The sequence below is a fragment of the Mytilus galloprovincialis genome, chromosome 9, assembly GCF_965363235.1.
Source record: "Mytilus galloprovincialis chromosome 9, xbMytGall1.hap1.1, whole genome shotgun sequence".
Classification (NCBI taxonomy): Eukaryota; Metazoa; Mollusca; class Bivalvia; order Mytilida; family Mytilidae; genus Mytilus; species Mytilus galloprovincialis.
The window spans coordinates 55,732,046-55,754,646 of record NC_134846.1 but is presented as its reverse complement, the minus strand read 5'-3'; the positions used below and the strand labels follow the sequence as shown (position 1 = coordinate 55,754,646).

General features: G+C 31.3%; 1 protein-coding gene across 4 annotated transcripts in view; it reads left to right on the top strand.

Moving 5' to 3' along the window:
- Positions 1-22,601, top strand: part of LOC143045353 (uncharacterized) — a 127,715-nt gene that overhangs the window by 43,437 nt on the left and 61,677 nt on the right. For all 4 annotated transcript variants that reach the window (XR_012968936.1, XM_076217808.1, XM_076217806.1 and 1 more), the window contains exons 9-18: positions 9,131-9,279; positions 10,850-11,045; positions 12,565-12,740; positions 12,992-13,136; positions 13,561-13,728; positions 17,748-17,918; positions 18,329-18,514; positions 19,799-19,969; positions 21,602-21,727; positions 22,166-22,321. Coding sequence is in view for 3 of the 4 variants with exons in the window: in XM_076217808.1 (XP_076073923.1) it covers positions 9,131-9,279; positions 10,850-11,045; positions 12,565-12,740; positions 12,992-13,136; positions 13,561-13,728; positions 17,748-17,918; positions 18,329-18,514; positions 19,799-19,969; positions 21,602-21,727; positions 22,166-22,321 (1,644 nt within the window). In the remaining variant the exon portion in view is untranslated. The remainder of the gene's footprint in view (positions 1-9,130; positions 9,280-10,849; positions 11,046-12,564; positions 12,741-12,991; positions 13,137-13,560; positions 13,729-17,747; positions 17,919-18,328; positions 18,515-19,798; positions 19,970-21,601; positions 21,728-22,165; positions 22,322-22,601) is intronic.

Here is a 22,601-nt window from a genome sequence, read left to right as displayed (position 1 = left end):
AGACAAGGATTATAGTTCAAAGTGTCAGCATTGTTTATTTTCATTGTTTTATATATGTAAACTGTATATTATGTATAATGGTTTAAGCCATTTGCCAAAATGGGCGTAAAGTGCTTTTCAATAAAGCTAAAGTTATAACCAGCTTGTTATAGGTCTGCTTTCCTCAAAAGTCCATCTGAGTTTTCTATCTTCCTGGACAGTCACCCAGCTTGTTAAAGGTCTGTTGAGTGTCTTCCTAAATTCTCTAGTTTTGGTATGTTTTGTCGATTGTTCTCAAGATATTTGTAGGCCTTTATGATGATCTTCCTGGACAGTCATCTAGCTTGTAAAAGGTCTGTCTTCCTGGTGAGTCCCAGAAAATATATGTATGTTAAATATATAGAGGCTACATAAGGTAGATAAATGAATAAGTAAAGGAATTATCCTTTGAAATGATCGATTCAACTTTTAAAATAAGCATATGCTTGGAGTATCTGCAAATTTAATTGATTTCATTTTATATGAGAGTGTAATGTCAGTACTCCTTGGATATTAATGATAAGAAATATCTCTGAATAAAAACATTTTTTCAAGTTCCGGTTTGAAAAAGATAACAAGTTGAAATTATGCAATAGAAGCAGAAACGATGCATTATACAAAACGTAACTTGCTTGAATTTATATAATATATCATAGAATTCCCCCTGTATCTAGAATATGTTTTATAAGACTTAAGAATCATGTTGACATTTCGGTGTTTAACGAAATCACTAATTACCACTCTTGTATTTACAGTAAGAACAGATGTTAACATGGGTGGAGTACCAATAGAGTTCATGGCTTTAATTTTCCTTGATTATTTTATCAACTGGAAAGTCTGCTTAGTAAAGAAGCCTATGATGTTTTTAATAACAAATAAAATCTCAATGAATATGGGAGTATGAATTTTACACTGAAGAGTTTCTCAGTAGTGCATTAAATTATAAAGTTTTTATCAATTTTTGTTTTGAAGACAAATTTAATTGCATTATTGTATTGGAATTAGATTTTTAGTAGATACTTCAAACTGTGAGATTTGAGGCAAACCCAAGATAACAATGATGTTAAGGATGTTCCTTCCTGAAACATTGACCTTGCATCCATTTGACCTTCAACACCTCTAAATACCATTCTGACATTTATTAATGAATATAATTATTATAAAAGAAATTAATAAGATAAAGGGAGATGTTATTAATGATGTTTAAGTTTGGACTCATAGATATCAATAATGATTAGAGAAAAATGTTGTTTTGTACAAATATTGTAACTCGGGTATAAATATGCAACCAATTAGTTTGTTACAGTACCGTTTACCATTCAGTTTTTAAAAACTATATTAGTAGAGTCAAGTTATTCTTGGTATTTTTTTTACTGTAAATGCATAAAAATAGATCAATGAAGGGAATGGAAATGGGAAATACGTCAAAGAGACAACAACCCGATCAAAGAGCAGAAAACAGCTCATGGCCACCACTGGGTATTCAACACAATGAGCAAACCTTTCTCCCAGAGGCAGGCATCAGCTGGCCCTTATACAAAAAGGACACCACTTTAAACTCTGAAACATATAATTTAAAAATTAAAAAACACAAACAGACATAATAAAAAACTTTTTAAAACAGCTAAGGAACCAGTTATAATGTCCCATCTCTAACATGATGATACTGTAATTTTTAACAAGGTATTTACCGTCATATTAATAACCCCATTAATATCATCTCATCAAGTAGGTGTTTTCGGTTATTTATTTTAGTTTAAATTGAAATATTATACAATATAAGGAGATGTGGTATGGATAGCAATGAGTCCTCTATCCCCCCAAAGATCATAGAACAAGGATATAAACAACTACAGTTCACTTTTGGTCTGACCCTCAACAATGAGCTGAATTATAAATTTTGTCTCATTAACCCATCTCCTTTTAATCATTTATATTCTTCTAATATTGTATGATTGTTACCTTTAAGTTCTCTCCACAGTAAAATATTTGTACACCTTGAATTAATACTAGATTATATGTTAAAATTGATACTTTTAAAAAAGCAGTGATTCCAACAAAATTAATATTATTTATACAAGAATTGTTTGGCAAAAAGTGACCTTGCAACTGCTTTGGCATGCTTTTTCAAACAAAAATGTTTTTTTTCTTTCATTTATCAATAGTCCTTTTTAAGTTGTAGGGATGATGAAGTCTGGGCATCATTGTCCTCTTACTGTCGTTGTTCAAAACTAATTAGTAATTACTAACTATGTTGTGACTTAGAATTTGTATGAATCATATTTTGTGACATATATGTCACTGTAATGATCAACTGATTAAATATTTAGTTAATTAACAAGCTGTTTAATGAATATAAAATGAGACAAACCCTTTACTTAAAACACTACTTTGAATATAAATGTATTATCTTAATTTGTCTTAAGTGCTTCTAAATTAGAAATGATTTCCATTTATCTGTTTAATTTGTTTATTCTACAGGTATAATTTGTCAAATAAATTTAACTTGCTTCCACCCAATGCTAAAATCTGTCAAGATAAGAAAGGTATAAATAGTGTAGGTAAATAAAACTACTGACTTTCGTTTGTTAAGTACAACTTTGATCAAATATTGTAAATATAAGTTTGTAAACTTCCTGAACCTTATAAAGGACACTTTACCCCATATCAAATTTGACGAAAAAATGCAATCATTAGTAAAGGAAATGGCACCAAAAATTTCAACTGTATCTTCATTGAAATGAGAAGCCCTATTTTTTTTCCTGCATGTGACATAATGCGAATCCGTTTACAAGCATCTTGCTCATTGCCTATATGCACTCTTCTTGCAGTTTTGAAATATAGAGTGGTCTAGACACCAGACATAGATTTGAAAGTTAGAAAAACATTTTTAAAGCAAGTTTTAGAACCTGACAATATCAAATGCATTACTTATAAAATGGAAAGAAATATTGTATTAATCAAATTAAATTGAATTAATTTCACATACATTTTCTGCAAAAATAGTAAAATATTGTACTGTGAGTGATAGTTTGTCCCTTTTGGTGACTGCTATGGCATACTGACTGGCAGACGGCAGAGATATGCTTATGTTATTAAAGATATTTCCACCCCGAAATGATCTCTCCTGCATCTGTTTTAAGAAAGGGAGTAGTCCTGTTTAGACTGTTATAAGAATACTGGTATCTACAGACAAACACAGACCTTGCAGTTTGTTAAAATGCCATAATTTTATCTATTTGAAAATAGTAATGTTTATTGAGTTATCATGGTAAAATTATACCTTTGGTTGATTGATACAAGATCAATTACTGCTCCACCCAAAAATTGCAGAGGTTCTCAAGAGGGGTTAAGTAAATAATCTCATAAGTATAATAGCGGAAAAGCTACTTTCGTAAAAAGAAATTGTGTAATGTTGAAAGAGAGATAAGGGATATCACCAAGAAAATTGAATTTTTAAAGTTGGAATTATTTTATAATAATAAAAATTTGTTTAAGCTGATGTACCCTTTGTTACCAACATAGTTGTTCTTGATTAGTATAACATAGCTCCACAGTAGGGGACTGTTTTGTATGGTACAAAATGTCCAATCAATTATAAACTATTGACATTATTGTGAATAAATTATTTTGTAATTATTCTGGCAGTTAAATGAATTAATTAATAAGTTATTATTCAGAAAGGTAAATATCAGGTAATATGGACAGACGTAGATAAATAAGAATTTGAGAGGGGAAGTCAAGTTACAAGTAGTTGTTGAAAGAAATATCTGATAAAAGTACATGCAACATATGCATGAAATGTGGACTGCCAATAAAATACAATATTTTGCTCTATGCAATGTATATTTCATAAGTTGTTTACATTGGGATTCTTTTTATGATACAAGAAGTCATAAAATTAAGAGGATTATAAATACCTCTGCTAGTCAGAAACTTAGTCAAATTCATATTTATAGTGGAAATTATATGAATGGCAAGTCACAATTGTCACGCATGCAGTCATAAGTATTCAAGTTGATGATGTTATTGTTTTCCTATAAACAATAGATATTTCTCAAAATAACCCAAAATACTTCAAAGAACAATAAACAACAGCAAACACCCATAAAATCATTATTTTAGTACCTCCCTTCCTCTATTCTTGTATTGAGGAAATTGTAATAAAAGAATAAAGAACAAGAATATTTATTATTCCAATTAAGGGCCCTTGATGGGCAACATGACATGTATACATGCAAACAATACATTGTAATTTTTAACAGAATTAATTTTTTTTTAAATTGAAATTAAATAAAACAAAACACATGGTAACATTTTTCATTGATGCTGGCAGAAACAAGGATAAGAAAGGAGAGATTCATGAAAAATTTATTAAAAAAGTTTTATTTTTTTATAATACTTCACTGCAAGAAAGGGGTTTAGTCACCTGTTGAGGTGAAAATGGTGACATGCAAACATAGGCACCACTAAGACAGGGGACTGCTATAAATGTCTATGATGACATGACCTAGTATACAGATATAAATGAGATTTCTCAGCTCTTTAATTGTGTAATTATTTGCTTGTCATATTACATGTATCATAAGACATTTAAAACTTATTAGTATAGTAGCCATGCTTATGTAAATTGTGGGCGTGTACCAAATTAAACTGTCAGAGATTGTTTACATTGTTTAGTGTCCTTGAATATTTTATTAGACCCAGACAATAAGGTGGAGTATTAAGTGAAACCAGAAGTTGACAAGCATTGCATTTCAGATAAATGGCGCTGTCACTATAGAGGTTCAAAAATTCTTATGAAGCTGTTTCCAATTCTTTATTTATTTTCTGTAATAATCTTTTTTCTTATAAAAAATTATTTGACCACAACTGGCAAAAGTTTTAGGACTACAGTAGAAGAAATAAAATTTTAAAAGAGAATTAGCCTTTTGATGTAGAAATACAGTTAAATGTTGAAAGACATGACGGAACATAAATTTTTTCTTGGTGATATCCCTTTCCTAAATATGAGTTGGGCAAAAACATTACTAAACTAACTGCACAAGAGCTTTTGGATTGAATCTGAACAGCGTTGCCAGTTTGTTGTTGCTCTTGTTTTAATGTTAAGATGCTGCTAATTTTTCATTCACTCTTGTAGATTAGAATTATTCATCATGAACACTACCAACAAAAAATGTCAATTTATTAGAGAATATGTAGTTGAAGAACTTTTTTCTGTAAATGATATAAGAAAGTTGTCTCCCCTCTTTTTACTTTATTAGGGAATTCCATACATATTGATAGTAACAAATATATCATTATCCCAATGCTGATTTGAAAGAATCTTTTTTCTCTAAAACTTGTAATACTACTTAAGTCTCAAGAAGATTTGTGTAATATTTGTCAAGACGGAGACCTTCATAGTTGGTCAAGGTCAATAGCAAGAAAGTTCATTCTCAGTAACAGTACATCTAGTATGAAATATAAGAAATAATATAATAGTACTATAGATGGGTGGATCAAATAAATAGTTCTGACATGGTACATAGTGATACAGAACCTTTGTACTGAAAGTTTTTATCATTTATTTTATGATACTTTATACTTTAAAGTAAATATATACTTTTTTCGTATCTTGAGTAAAATCTTAACATGGTTTGGTGCATATTTTAATGAAGCATTTTAAGGTAGTATATTGAAGGGTGGAGCTTGTTCATTAAAACATTTCAGTTGAAAGAAAGGGTTGTTGTGCATCTTAACATAAGTGCAAAAACAATATTTAAAAAAAATCTTTACAAATTTTCTAAATTAGACCACAAAGACTGCTGGAACAACAAGTCTAGACTTTTCCAATTGATTTAGAAAAGTACTTTTGGGGTAGTATGTAATTGATCTGGACTGATACAGTTGTAAGGGGTTTGTGTTGCTTAGTCTTTAGTTTTTTATGTTGTGTTTTGTGTACTATTGTTTGTGGGGTGGTCTTTTTCTTTTGTAGCCATGGTGTTGTCAGTTTGAATGTTCCTTTGGAATCTTTGATCTCTCTTTTGTAACTTTCACTTAGAGTATGAGAATATCATTGCATAGAAGCAGGATATATACCATGCCTGTCTTAGCAGTGAGGACAGATTGTGTTATGCCAATCTTTGTATCTGTACTATCATTTTTTGTCCATTTCTCTGTCTATTTGTTCTTCCTCAGGATTTGAGTTGGTCAAGAAGTTTGCATTGAAATCCAGAAAATAATATTTCATGAAAATATCCAGGTTTACAGAATAAAAAAAATCATAGGTCTGATCGATGTTATGACCATGACTTGACATCATGATTTAATAATCATTAATTACATTTCTGATAGATAATTTTGCATTTTTAATTTTGATAGAAGCATTTCTTAAACTGTATAATTTAAATTCATTTTTGTCCCATATTCAGCAATAATTAATGCGTAAAAAAATGAATATGTTGACATCATGATTCAACAATAATCATAATTACATTTCTGATAATAATTTGCATATTAAATTTTGAAGCGTTCCTTTATAAACTATAAGTTAAATTCACATTTTGTCCCATATTCAGCAATAATAAATGCGCAAAAAAAATATGAATTTAGAGTACATCAAGATAAAATATTTAAAGGATGTTGCGACATGGCTCTAATAGTTTAGTGATCATGGTTGAATAAATGTTTAGGTACAAATGTAGTTTAAAGTGAATCAAATGTTACTTTACCACAGATTAAATAAAGATATGAACTATCCATATCATAGATCCAAAGTAAAGGAATTTTATCCTTTTATCCTTATACAATTGGGTTCTATGACCTTGACATGTTATCCATCAACTTTTTTTTTCATTTAAGTAAATTAATATAGTAAATGAAGATGAATATTTTGCTTTAATTTTTGTTTTAATAACTTGATCTATTTTGAGAGAGAAAATGATAAAATTGTGTGTTTTATGTTTAAATTTTGTCCCAGAAGTCCAAGATGACTGCTAGTACTGGACCTTTTTATGCCTACAATAGATGGGGGTAGTTTTGTGTTCTAGTCTGTGCAGCCATCTGTCAGGCCTGTGTCATGATGAAGATTTTGGTTAAGTTAGCTTACCATGATGGTGTGGTCACATCTATTTTAAATTTAGTATGTATGTTTTTATGGCCCGCAACGAAGTTGTCGGTGCCATATAGTTTTACCCTTGTCCGTCATTCCGAAATTCCGTAAAACCATCATTTCGCAACAAACCATTATACAGAGTTTTTTTCTAAACTCATTCAGATATTGGGCTGATTTTTGGTATGTGAGTTAACCATGATAAGTTATAGGTCAAGCTCAAGTTTCGTTCCGCTCAGCTAATTTTCGCTGAAATCACGGGCTTTGGACTTTGATAAATTATTGAAAATCACAGTTATACAGACTTTTTTTCTAAACGCCTTCAGATATGGGGCTGATTTGTGGTATGTGAGTTAACTATGATGAGTTACAGATCAAGTCTAAGTTTCGTTTTGCTCTACTAATTTTTGCCTAAATTACGGGCTTTGGACTTTGAGAAATTGTTGAAAATCACAGTTGTACAGACTTTTTTTTTCTAAACGCTTTCAGATATTGGGCTGATTTTTGGTATGTGAGTTAACCATGATGAGTTACAGATCAAGTTTAAGTTTTGTTCTGCTCCTTTAATTTTTGCCGAAATTACAGGCTTTGGACTGAGAAATTGTTGATAATCACAGTTATACAGAGTTTTTTCTAAACGCCTTCAGATATTGGGCTGATTTTTGGAAATTACGGGCTTTGGACTTTGAGAAATTGTTGAAAATCACAGTTATACAGACTTTTTTTCTAAACACCTTCAGATATTGGTCTGATTTTTGGTATGTGTGTTAACCATGATGAGTTACAGGTTATACTTAAGTTTCGTTCGGCTCCGCTAATTTTCGCTGAAATTACGGGCTTTTGACTTCGATAAATTATTGATAATCACAGTTATACAGATTTTTTCTCTATTCCCCTCCAGATTTTGAGCAGAATTTTTGATATGTGAGACTACCATCATGTTTGTGTCCACATGTGTTTATATTGAAATTGCAGATTTTTCAACTTCTTGGGACGGGGCCATTCGTGTTGCTTTGACACATCTAGTTCTTAATGTAATCTCTTAGATTATATGTCAAATTATGGTTATGACCCAGAATACAAGGTTCACTGAATATAGAAATATTATAGCAGGAAACAGGTACATTTTCAGGTTAAAGTTTATGGTTATGGTAGTTTATCATGAAGTTGTGGTCATATAAACTTAGTACACTGATCATTATGAACTTACATGACTAATTGTGATCTTGACCCCCATCTCAAGGTTCACTGAACATGGACATGGGATAGTGTGAAGATGTTAGAAAATACATTTAAAAGTCTTCTTTGGAATCACTTTTAGGCTTCTAGCTAATAACACATCATTATGGTGTCAATAATTAAATGAAATTGGCTCCTCAACAGAATCCTTCGCAAATCTAGAGTTGATGTAAGTCCCACTTGTGACTCCTTTGAGGTTGTTACAGTGCTAAACATAGTGAGTGGTCAGCTAAACCAGTTCACATTACACATTTGATGTTTTTAAATGCATGAAATGTTAAATTTACTGATTGCTTAGTCCAGTGGAAAATATTTCATAGATGATCATGACGATAGAATACTTTGATTTGCTCCTCATTACAAATTATTAACCTCAGATACTGAAATTGCAAAGATAAAATTCTTTGACAACTTCATTTAATATAGCATAAAAAGTATTTGCAACTGATGTGATTTATTTCTTAAAAAGTCTTATTATAACCTAGGCTTTCTGAAGCGAGAGTTATATAAAGACTGGAGTCTACATCAGTCTGTTAGTTGCTCCTCACATTTGTATTTGCAATGTTTCTGTATTGCCTGATCAGAACTTTGATTTCACTGAGTCTGACTCACTTTATTTGCACCTCCTAACTCTTTTCTTCATATTCATGATTTTTAATGGTCTCCTTTAACAAATCCTAGACTTTATAAGGGGCTGGGTTTCATTTAATAAGCTGACTTTTAGTACCAGTACAATTTTTTGTAGTTCTTTTTTTAATATATTTTTGGTTTATATTTCAGTGCCGATGGACAAATGTGGAAGTGAAATGATTGCGTCTAGTATATCACAGTGGTTTGGATCTCCAAACTTTCCTAATTCCTATCCTAACAATATACTGTGTGAATGGATCATCAAGACAGACAACTCAGTGGACCTCATATCATTACAGGTATGTTAATTTCATTGGTGAAAATTTTGATGCATTAGTTAGAAATACAAAGAGTGCAATGAGACCAATGTGTTTATATCAGAGGATTTACAATCTATATAGGTTTGTATGTTTTTCAATTTTTAGATATGAATTTATGAATGTTTAACTCTGCAAAAAGGTTTGGCCTTTATACAGACTTCTAATTTGCTAAAATACTTTTAGATGCCAAGTTGCAGTTATAATTTCTTCTCTCAGAGTGGTCAACTTATGAAAAATGTCAAGTTTTAAGAAATGCCAATTTTATCAGATAAAATTTTTTCCTTCAAGAAAATTGTCAGATGAGTATAGCTTTTAACTTGTTTTTCGAATAACGACAATAAACTTATTATACTAAGGCAGATTTGGAGTATACCAGTAAGCCAACAATCCAACAAGAGTTTTACAACAACAAAAAAAGGCAACATGATGTTAACCAATTAATGGACAAATGCCTATATCATTTGATTTGGTATTACACCAAATTCCATGTAGGAAAAAAAACAGTGACAAATTGAATTCATATATACTAATGCACCTCCTAATTTATGACGTAAATGCTACTTTGATACACAATTAATCCATATAATTTTTTTCTCAATTAATTTTGCTCAAACAAATGCAGCATGTCAAAAATTATCAAATGTTTTATAAAGAGAAAAATGACTGAAAAAACACATATAAAAGTTTGCCATGGAACACACACCAGCACCAAGGACAAAAAGTACTGTAATACAAATGTAGAAAATCACTAACAGTTTTAGTCATGCTTGCAAGACAAAGAAATGCCAATCGAATCACAGTTTTAATTTGTAGTAAAAGACTGTATATTTTCTTCTAAATTACTAAGTACTTTTTTTTTTTTACACCTAATGGCAATTTTTTTCAGTCTCAGTATATTAAGGCTAACTTGAACTTGTATCAAGCTGTATAGGAGTATGCATGCATCGGCATGCGTATTGTTATGCGTTTACTTTTCTACATTGGCTAGAGGTATAGGGAAGGGTTGAGAACTCATAAACATGTTTAACCCCACTGCATTTTTGCGCCTGTTCCAAGTCAGGAGCCTCTGGCCTTTGTTAGTCATGTATTATTTTAGTTTCTTGTGTACAGTTTGGAAATTAGTATGACGTTCATTATAATGAACTAGCATATATTTGTTTAGGGGCCAGCTGAAGGACGCCTCCGGGTGCGGGAATTTTTAACTACAATGAAGACCTGTTGGTGACCTTCTGCTGTTGTTTTTTCTATGGTCGGGTTGTTGTCTCTTTGACACATTCTCCATTTCCATTCTCAATTTTATCCATTGCTCACTTACATTCTTTTTTACTGAGTACTGTATAATCAGAAATTATTGCATGGATTTATTATTGCGATTTTGTCATTTAAGGCTAGGATACAATGTATGTTTAAATTATTGGGATTATAACACTGTTTTATTTTCCGCAATAATAAAAACATCGCAATAATTTCTAAATTTATAGAACTTTATATAGTGGAAGTGTCATTTGAGAGCAACTCATTAGTTTTATAAATGTATTCTATTTTTCAGTTTCACAGTTTTTCCTTAGATACCTCAGATTTCATAGAGATCAGACAAGGGGAATTAATTGACTCGCCATTATATGGACGTTTTACCGGTGAAGATATACCTCCAGTATTTATTAGTACTAGTCACAGTTTTTTTATCAGGCTTTATACAGACTTCACCCATACTGGTACTGGCTTTAATGCAACATATAAAACAGGTTTGTATTTTTATATCTAAATACTCATACCAATGAGTTTCAATATGATTTGAAGGATGTTATCTCTAAATATGATTGAAAGAAGAAAAAACAAAAAGAACATATGCATGATTCATTGAAATTGGTTTACAGTATACATATTTCCAGTCACCCACCCACCAGAAAAAATGTTTTTTTATTAGCATATTTATACAAGTTCTATATGGATTTTATGGCAGGTCATGTAGTGATGAAAAGGCCATCTGATACATACAATGATTTTTCTGTTATGTAACTAAGCAAGTAGGTAAATACTAAATTGTAAGAGACAAGCTCAGTTAGCAAAAAAATTGAAAGGCCCTCAAAAATGACAGATTTAATGTAAATAGATGCACATTAAACAAATCAATAGCATGAACAGTCTGTGAATAACATATTTCAATGATTTTTCTTGTTTATACATTTTATATGCTATGCACTTTTCTTCAAAAGATTCAATATATCCACAGTTTTATACTATACTAAGGAATTGCTGCCTATGTCGTCTGTGTAATGAAAGAAATTCTTCATTGAAATTGAATATAGCCTTGCAATAGATAAGTTTCCCTCATTTGATGAATTGCATTATAAGGAGAATTTTAAACTTTGATGTACCAGAACCTGTATAAAAGAGAGAAAAAAAGAAAATAAACATTTCCAAATCTTTCAACAGCAAGACTTAATACGGGCATGATATACTCACAAATTCAATACCCATTAAAAAATCTTGACAATTTTAAATACCTACTCGTCGCTCACAAAAACTGCTGATTTCAATTAGATTTTACTATCAGATTTTATGAAACCTCACATGTTTTCTTGAGTGGCAGTAGTCAACAACCAGCTGTAGTTATCTTAGCTATAAAAAAAATGTGGTATGATTGCCAATGATTCAACTCTCCACAATAGACAAAATGACAGAAATTAACAGCTATAGGTTACCGTACAAACTTTAACAAGGAGCAAAGTCCATACTACATTGACTATATTAGCTAGATCATTTTGACTTTTCCTTCATATTAAGAGCCACTTTTTGTTCCAAGCATGTTACACTGTAGCTATTCACTCAGGTCTCTGTCGGCCCAAACACATCAATACTCAGAGAAAGTTTGATATACATATTTTATACTTCAAAGGAGGTTCAGTGTTGATAGCCTTTGCTTAAAATTCTGGGTTTTTGTTTTGGAGGAGGAGTCAGAAGGTTTATGAGATCTAATGCACTCTTCAGTATATTTTATTGATCCTTGTTATCCCATATTGATATTAGATAAGATAAGTGATCTTACTACCAGGCAATTTATAAGGATCTTGACTACCTACATGTGTATATAACTGTACCGTCAGGTCAAATAATGATTTTAAAGCAAAAAATAAGATCTTATTATTTTTTATAGAAAGATTATAACTATTGTTAAAGATTTCAAAGAGAAAAAAAATACAGCATTTGAGAATATTGGTATAATTTAATCGTATACTGAATTTCTAAATTTTCTTTTTACAGGTTGTAATAATACAATACTTCAAGGCTATGCCAGAATTATGTCCCCTGGATATGGGATAACCAAGTACCCAAACAGCATAAACTGTGATTGGACAATTGATGATCCTCTACAAAGAAATTTATCTTTGGTTTTTAATAATAATTTTGATACAGAGAAAGGATTTGATAATGTTACAGTAAGTGAATAAAAGAGCAACTGTGTACATGTTTCAGCCTGTTAAAATTTACAAAATATAAGTATACTATAGGGACAATGCTTTCAAAAACTTAGAAAGAAATATAAGACTTGCGACAATGCTTGCAAAAACATACAACAAAATATTCCCCAAAAAATAGCTAATTAGTTGCTTTCACAAAATATTTTACTATAAAAAAATAAAGGAAGTATCAAGTCATTCTTTGGTGTAATTAAATTTTTTTTTTTCAGGTTTATACAAACAATCATACCTCCTATACACATGCAGGGCAGGGTGCCCCACCAGCCATTACAACTCAGTCAGAGCATTTCCATGTAAACTTTAGTTCAGACAGTCAAGTTAATAGGAATGGATGGGCCATCACTGTGTCATTTGGTAGGTTTATATATATAGTTGTCTCCCTTTGAACATCTTTGGCAATAAAACATTTCCTGCAAATAGTGAAAAGAAAAACAGTCAAGAGTTAGAAGTTTAAAAGTTTGTTTGATTTAATATTTCATTCATTTTCAGGGCATGAACATTTGAAAAGGATTTTTAAAATTTAGTTTGAGACGGTAAAATGGTTGTTTTTTTATCCCTCATTTATCTTGCCCTCATTCAGTTCTATCAATGCTTAACTGATCCAAAAGGCTTTGTGAATTACTGATGTCTTCACAACTTTTCTTATTGTTGTCATCAAGTGAATGATGAAAGAGAAAAAAATCTATGTTCAAAAAGAATTATTTATATGGTAAAGAAAAAAATTCGATTTCCACTGTTATACTGACTACAGTAAAACCTATAATTTCTTATATTTCAGATTGTCCTAGATTAAATTTAAGTGATCATCTACAAACCAATTCATCAATTACAACATTTGGTACATATGTACTGTTTTACTGTGATAATGGTTACCAGTTAGCTGGTACCAGTGTGCTTATCTGTGATATTGGGGGAAGATGGTCAACATCTCCCCCTACTTGTAATGGTAAGTCAAGGTTCCTTTTAGTATATTACAAAAAAATGCTTAATAATTTACACCATCAAAACTTTGATTTTCTTCTGCATTATGGTTAACTGCTTTTATTATATAGATATGAGGACACATTTTACACTCTTTGATACACATTCTTTCACACTTTGTTTAATGTCAGACAAGATTTCAAATTTGTTTTTAATTTTTGTGCATGTAAATTACAAAAAGAAAGAGCTCTTGCCTTAAAATGTACCTGTTTCAATAATGAAAAATACTTCTGGATTCACATATTTGATTATTCAAATTATACCCCATGCAACCAGGGCCGTAACTACCAACGAGGCAGGGGAGGCAACTGCCTCCCCTGAATTTTCTACCCCAATTTTTTTTTTTTTTTTTTTTTGAAGTAATAAAATGAAATATTGACAATATGTACACGAAGAACTTGAATTTATATTATAAACAACACAAGTTTACAGTTTTAACAGTGTTATGATACGTGATATATCAGTCAATTTCCGGATTTTTGATCGATAGTGTTCCGTTTCGGTATTTTCAGGTTTTGTTGTTTTTTTCGTGTGGCACTCCGTTTGTTATTCAGTATTCGTACGAGTACACATATAAAACTTTGCTTTCGACAATTTGAATAAAACTTCACTATTCACATTTATGTAGGGGCTCAATGAAGCAGAGGAGGTTCCCTTTGTATTGTGAATCTTTTATGATATCGGAAATTCGTTAACAGCTGAATCAGCTTTTGGATAATTTTTTTAACGTCTCCGGATCGAGAACATTTTGATCAATGCCTCAGTTGTTAAACACTCCCATTCGTTGTAGCAGGGACTTTCTATACTAAGTATATACTAGTATAGGAAGTCCCTGGTTGTAGTTATATACATGTCTGTTCAGCTTTCAACAAAACTGAAATTCAAGGTCCTCGATAAAAAAGATATCTTGCGTTCTATCAGAGACATATATACACATGTGTATATATGTCTCTGGTTCTATGATCTTGCTTTCATTTATATGGGTTTTTTAACTTACCAGTTTGATTTCTAACAAAAATATCTGTAAATACAGATAATAATTGTTTGCATAAAAAATGCTTCCAGGTTCAAGGTGAGACTCATTGGGGTCTAAGCGTGATGCAGGATTGTCGATATTTTTTAAGCATGACCCGTGAAAGTCAAATTATTTTGCCGTGAAAACAGGAAATGAAGCCTAACGGGACACAGGAAATTACAAAAAGTGATACTTGCTTACCTACATAGTGTAAGAGGGATACTGGAATCTGACAAAACAGTAAGCGGTATCCGGGATCAGAACCCCCCCTCCCTTTCCCCCCAAATGAGACCCCTTCAAGCAATACTGATGTTAAAATCTTAAAGTAAGGAAATCGAAGAAAAACGGGTCATTTTTATCCATTTTACGGAGAGAGAAAAAAATCAGCGGGGGCTGCGCCCCGACCCCCTCTCTATGGGCCTCAATCGGCGGCCCCAAACCCCTGCCTCTCCTGAATTCGAACCCTAGTTACGGCCCTAGCAACAAAGTTGTGGAGGGTATAATGTTTTTGACCTGTCTGTCCGTCCATCCATTTGTCAGTACTGTTCTTGTCATCACAACTCCTCTGAAACCACACAACAGAATTTCAAGAAACCTTTTAGATAATAAGGACATACTATGCATATCAACAGGAAATTACAATACAGTTTTTATACGACCACAAAAATTGAAAAAATTTTTGGTCGTATATTGGTTTGACGTTGTCGTCGTCGTTGTCCGAAGACATTTGGTTTTCCCACTATAACTTTAGTAAAAGTAAATAGAAGTATATGAAATTTAAACACAAGGTTTATGACCATAAAAGGAAGGTTGGGATTGATTTTGGGAGTTTTGATCCCAACAGTTTAGGACTTAGGGACCAAAATGGGCCCAAATAAGCATTTTTCTTGGTTTTCGCACATTACTTTAGTATAAGTAAATAGAAATCTATGAAATTTACAATAAGGTTTATGACCATGAAAGGAAGGTTGGGATTGATTTTTGGAGTTTTGGTCCCAACAGTTTAGGAATAAGGGGCCAAAAAAAGGTCCCAAATAAGCATTTTTTTTGGTTTTTGCACAATAACTTTAGTATAAGTAAATAGAAATCTATCAAATTTTAACACAAGGTTTATGACCACAAAAGGAAGGTTGGGATTGATATTGGAAGTTTTGGTCCCAACAGTTTAGGAATTAGGGGCCAAAAAAGGGTCCAAAATTAAACTTTTTTTTTGTTTGATTTCATAAAAAAATTAATTATTGGAGTTCTTTGATATGCCAAGTCTAACCATGTATTTAGATTCTTAATTTTTGGTCCTGTTTTAAATTGGTCTACATTAAAGTCCAAAGGGTCTAAAATTAAAACTAAGTTTGATTTTAACAAAAATTGTATTCTTGGGGTTCTTTGATATACTGAATCTAAACATGTACTTAGATTTTTGATTATGGGCCCAGTTTTCAAGTTGGTCCACTCGGGGTCCAAAATTAAACTTTGTTTGATTTCAACAAAAATTGAATTTATTGGGTTCTTCAATATGCTGAATTTAACCATGTATTTAGATTTTAGATATTGGACCATAATAGGTAAATGTTCAATTTAAAGTTTTTAAGTTTTAAAGTTTAAGTTCTTAGACCACATTCTTTCTTTGTCAGAAACCTATGTTGTGTCAACTATTTAATCACAATCCAAATTCAGAGCTGTATCAAGCTTAAATGTTGTGTCCATACTTGCCCTAACTGTTCAGGGTTCGACCGCTGCGGTCGTATAAAGCTGTGCCCTGCGGAGCATCTGGTTTTTCTAGGAGTTACGCCCCTTTGAACTAATTTGCCTCAATATATACTACTGCAACAGTTTTTCATTGCAACTCCTCTGAAACCACTCAACAGAATTTCATGTAACCTTTTTATACGCCCGTCGTCGTCCACACTTCGGACAAAAACTCAAAAACACTTTCACCAATTTCCATGAAACTTAAGTGAATTGTTTATATCTATTGACGTAAGCTCCCTTTCGTTTTTTTTTAATTTCAGATTTTAAGTTTTGGATTTATGGGGCTTTATTCATAAAAAAGGGGGGATTTTCAACACTTCGGACAATAACTCAAAAAGGCTTTCACCAATGTCCATGAAACTTTGGTGAATTGTTTATATCTATTGATGTAAGCTCCCTTTCAATTTTTATAAATTTCAGATTTTAAGTTTTGGATTTATGGGGCTTTATTCATAAAAAAAGGGGGATTTTCAACACTTCGGACAATAACTCAAAAAGGCTTTCACCAATGTCCATGAAACTTTGGTGAATTGTTTATATCTATTGATGTAAGCTCCCTTTCAATTTTTATAAATTTCAGATTTTAAGTTTTGGATTTATGGGGCTTTATTCATAAAAAAAAAGGGGGATTTTCAACACTTCGGACAATAACTCAAAAAGGCTTTCACCAATGTCCATGAAACTTTGGTGAATTGTTTATATCTGTTGATGTAAGCTCCCTTTTAATTTTTATAAATTTCAGATTTTACTTTTCCGTGTTATGAATTTTTATGCTTAAAAAACGGGGGGATTTTCCAATTTTGGGACAATAACTAACACTTTCACAAAATTTTATGCAACTTTGATAAATTGTTTATATCTATTGACATAAGCTCCCTTTCCATTTTTATAAATTTTAGATTTTACGTTTTCTTAAGTAATGAATTTTTATACTTAAAAAAAGGGGGATTTTAAGAAACTTTGGTGAATATATTAATGTAACATCCATTTTGATTTGTATATATATTTCTAGTTGATCATATAAATTCATTTAAAGCATAAAAGACAAGTTAAAAGAGCAACGGGCGTATCATGTGCAAAAGCGCAGCCCTTTATTAGATAATAAGGACATACTATGTAGATGTGCTTATCGACAAAAAATTATTTTATTTGTCCAGTGACAATATGGGGGCGTGGTGTATGTGAGCATGGTTCTTTATTTTATTCTAATTTATTTTCAGTAATTAATTGTGGATCACCTTCCATACCAGTTAATACCAAGCTGGTTAGTGTGAGTTCCACATCTTACCTTGGAACAGCTGTATATAAATGTAATTCAGGGTATAAAATGTCTACCAATGATACAAGTATCTGTCAAAGTAATAGACAATGGTCAACGCTTTATTGTTCAGGTATGTTATTACTAATACCAGAACTACCATGGCTTTAATCAAATTTTAAGATTTAAGTCTAATTTTCTGACAAAATCAAACAAACCAGAATACTTACCTTCATTTATTCAAATAAGGTTGCCTTTTTTCAAGTGTGTTTATTGCTTTAGTGTCATGAACCAATATGCCATTCTCTTTCTTTTCCAATTGCATAGTCCTGATGGGTCAAATACTTCCATGATCAATTTGCACTGGAAGGACACTTTAATTTTTTTTTATATGCTTTATTACTCTTGAGATGACCTAAGATCTAATATTACAGCATAATTATATCCAATCTAAATGTAGCATTCATTTTAAAATTTGCACAGCAAAATGAACAGCTCAAATAACATGCTAGTAACAGACATACTATGTATTTTGTTTTTTAGAAATCAGTTGTCCTAAGCTAGATATGACAGAGAAATTAATGTTAAAATTCACAACATCAGAATCTCACTATGTGTATGGAGATATTGTTATCTATGACTGTGATAGTAACTACAGACTTATAGGAGCTTCTATGGTTTACTGTACAGAAAATGGAACTTGGTCCAAACCTACACCATCTTGTAAACGTAAGTATTTAAGGTTATGACTAGATTTGAGCTATAGACTTCTGAAAGCTATAGAGGTTCTTTGCTCTAAAAAGAAGCTTGATCTACATATGAGCTGAGTCCAATAGAAATCTTCCTAGTGCAAGTGCTTGTATATATGTACATCTAAAAGACTTGTATATATGTACATCTAAAAGACTTGTATATATGTACATCTAAAAGACTTGTATATATGTACATCTAAAAGACTTGTATATATGTACATCTAAAAGACTTGTATATATGTACATCTAAAAGACTTGTATATATGTACATCTAAAATACTTGTATATATGTACATCTAAAAGACTTGACCTAGTGCAAGTGCTTGTATATATGTACATCTAAAAGACTTGTATATATGTACATCTAAAAGACTTGTATATATGTACATCTAAAAGACTTGTATATATGTACATCTAAAAGACTTGTATATATGTACATCTAAAAGAATTTGAGTGCATTTGGAACATTCAAATATGAAATAAAGATAAATCTTGGTCTGTTTTGTAGGGTTCTTATGACAATTCAATTTTTAAACAGTCACAGACTTTCCAATCTGATTTTTTCAACACAAAATAAGTGAAGACGTATTGATATTCATTTGCATACAGTTTATTTCTATCTTAAGTTCACATATTACAATCTGTAAACCTAAGTTCATAACCTACAAATATGACACAGGGTATGTCAATGTCTGATAGTTTTGGTCTGTTTCCTTTGACTTTCTTTTATCTGTATACTTTCACATCATGAAAACTATCAATTAAATGTGAAGATTTTCTTTAGTTTATGTTTTCTGGTCTGTGGCTTTGCTCGTTTGTACGTTCGTGTCCTTTCGTCTGTGCGTCCGTTCAGGTTCAAGTTTTTGGTCAAGGTAGTTTTTGATGATGCTGAAGTCCAACCAACTTGAAACTTTGTACACTTTTTGCTTATGATCTTTCTAATTTTAAAGCCAAATTAGACTTTTGACCCAAATTTCACAGTCCACTGAACATAGAAAATGAAAGTGGGCGTTTCAGGTTAAAGGTTTTGGTCAAGGGAGTTTTTGATGAAATTGAAGTCCAATCAACTTGAAACTTAGTACATATGTTCCCTATAGTATAATCTTTCTAATTTTAATGCCAAATTAGATTATTACCCAATTTCACAGTCCATGGAACATTGAAAAGGATAGTGCGAGTGGGGCATCCATGTTCTTTGGACACATTCTTGTTGATAAAAATATTAATATTGTAAACAGCATTATACTTGTTCTATTTTCAGCACCTGTTTGTCCTCCAGTTTATATAAGGAATGGTTACACAAATGCTACAAATATTGTGATAGGAGGGGACATTTTACAAGTGACCTGTAACAATGGATATTCACTCACAGGCAACCCAATGGTGTTCTGTGATCTCAATGGTGTATATACAGCATTACCATACTGCAGTGGTAAACATTCATTAAATCTTTAGAACTTTTGCATTCTAATTTTATAATTCTAGTATATGCTATGAATGATCTAAATGACTGAAGTAATGAAAGCGGGTTATAATTTTAGCTATAGTAATTCTCAGCATTTTTATGCCCCATTTATGGGCATTATGTTTTCTGGTCTGTGCGTCCGTTCGTCCGTCTGTTCGTTCGTCCGTTCGTCCGTCTGTCCCGCTTCAGGTTAAAGTTTTTGGTCAAGGTAGTTTTTGATGAAGTTGAAGTCCAATCAACTTGAAACTTAGTACACATGTTCCTTATGATATGATCTTTCTAATTTAAATGCCAAATTAGAGTTTTGACCCCAATTTTACGGTTCACTGATAGAAAATGATAGTGCAAATTTCAGGTTAAAGTTTTTGGCTTCAGGTTAAAGTTTTTGGTCAAGGTAGTTTTTGATGAAGTTGAAGTCCAATCAACTTGAAACTTAGTATACATGTGCCCTATGATATGATCTTTCTAATTTAAATGCCAAATTAGAGTTTTGACCCCAATTTTACGGTTCACTGAACATAGAAAATGATAGTGCAAATTTCAGGTTAAAGTTTTTGGCTTCAGGTTAAAGTTTTTGGTCAAGGTAGTTTTTGATGAAGTTGAAGTCCAATCAACTTGAAACTTAGTATACATGTGCCCTATGATATGATCTTTCTAATTTAAATGCCAAATTAGAGTTTTGACCCCAATTTTACGGTTCACTGAACATAGAAAATGATAGTGCAAATTTCAGGTTAAAGTTTTTGGTCAAGGTAGTTTTTGATGAAGTTGAAGTCCAATCAACTTGAAACTTAGTATACATGTGCCCTATGATATGATCTTTCTAATTTAAATGCCAAATTAGAGTTTTGACCCCAATTTTACGGTTCACTGAACATAGAAAATGATAGTGCAAATTTCAGGTTAAAGTTTTTGGCTTCAGGTTAAAGTTTTTGGTCAAGGTAGTTTTTGATGAAGTTGAAGTCCAATCAACTTGAAACTTAGTATACATGTGCCCTATGATATGATCTTTCTAATTTAAATGCCAAATTAGAGTTTTGACCCCAATTTTACGGTTCACTGAACATAGAAAATGATAGTGCAAATTTCAGGTTAAAGTTTTTGGTCAAGGTAGTTTTTGATAAAGTAGAAGTCCAATCAACTTGAAACTTAGTATACATGTTCCCTTTGATAAGATCATTCTAATTTTAATGCCAAATTAGAGAATTTATTCCAATTTCACAGTCCTTTAAACATAGAAAATGATAGTGTGAGTGGGGCATCCGTGTACTGTGGACACATTCTTGTTTATATTAGACTTAACTGCAGTTTTCTTTTTACTATGGCATTCATTTGTTTGGTCTTTTAAATTGCATTCAAACATTTCATAACACAAGTTTTCATTTGAAAAATTTAATATGTTAAGTATTGTGTGAGTGTTACTTTACATATCAATGATAAAAATCTTAATTACTATTATTTTTTTATAAAAAAAACTTTCAAAGTCCAGGTAAAAAATGTCACCAAAACTTACAAAAACTAGTTCATATTAGTAGGAATTTAAAACAAGCAATGTAGGAATTGCATGAAATTAATAATTGTTTTATAACTTAATTGTAGATATAAATGAATGTGAAACAGGAAATGTGTGTGGTGGTCACACTTGTCAGAATACACCTGGATCCTATAGATGTGTGTGTAATCGTGGATATCAGAACCCACCAAACAGTTACACCGTGTGCAAAGGTATGTATTCCACAGAAACGTTTTTACAACTGAAATAATAAAAAAAAAGGTATAATAGGTCAAGCTGATAAGTTTAGTCAGAAAAAGATATGGTTGTCATTGTGGTTTGTGTACATAAAAAACAGAAAATGTACATTGTAAATGAGATTCTACTTTTGTGTACACTTATCTAAATGTGGTAATTAACTCCCATTCTTCTTTCTATAATTTCTTTTCATATCAGTTAATCAGCATCTGTTTAAATGTTCCCATGCAAACCAGTTCACTGATTCATGTGAGATATTACTAATCAAAGAATATTGTATTTTGTAGTAATATTTCTATTTGGTAATTACCGGTAAACATTTGGTTAAAATTTTACATGGAAAAACATTATTGTACAGTAAAATTGAAAATGAAAACACAAACTTGAATAATGATTTTCTCCCTTTATTTCAGATACAGATGAATGTAGTTCATTTCCATGCACAGGTATATGTGAAAACTTAAATGGTAAATACAGGTGTAACTGTAACCCACCACAGGAACTGTACACAGAAAATATAATCAGGATTGTTAAAAGAAAAGTACTCAGACCAAATAGTACTTGTATAGGTTAGTACAAAAAAATGAACATAGAAAAATATTTAAAAATATATGAAAAAAAGAAAAAAAAGCAACCATTACATGCAAAGTTATGTATTCATAAAAGTAAAGTAAAAAAATTATCTTCAAATTTTTGTCACCAGTGGTTAAATAATTTTTCAATATTTTTTCCTGTAATCTTCAACTTTGTGTCTAGCTTATACTTTTATTCAAGAGCAAAAAAGGCATGAAATTAACTGTTATTTTTTTGGCAAAAGGATTGGAATATATAATTTCATGTTTTTCATCT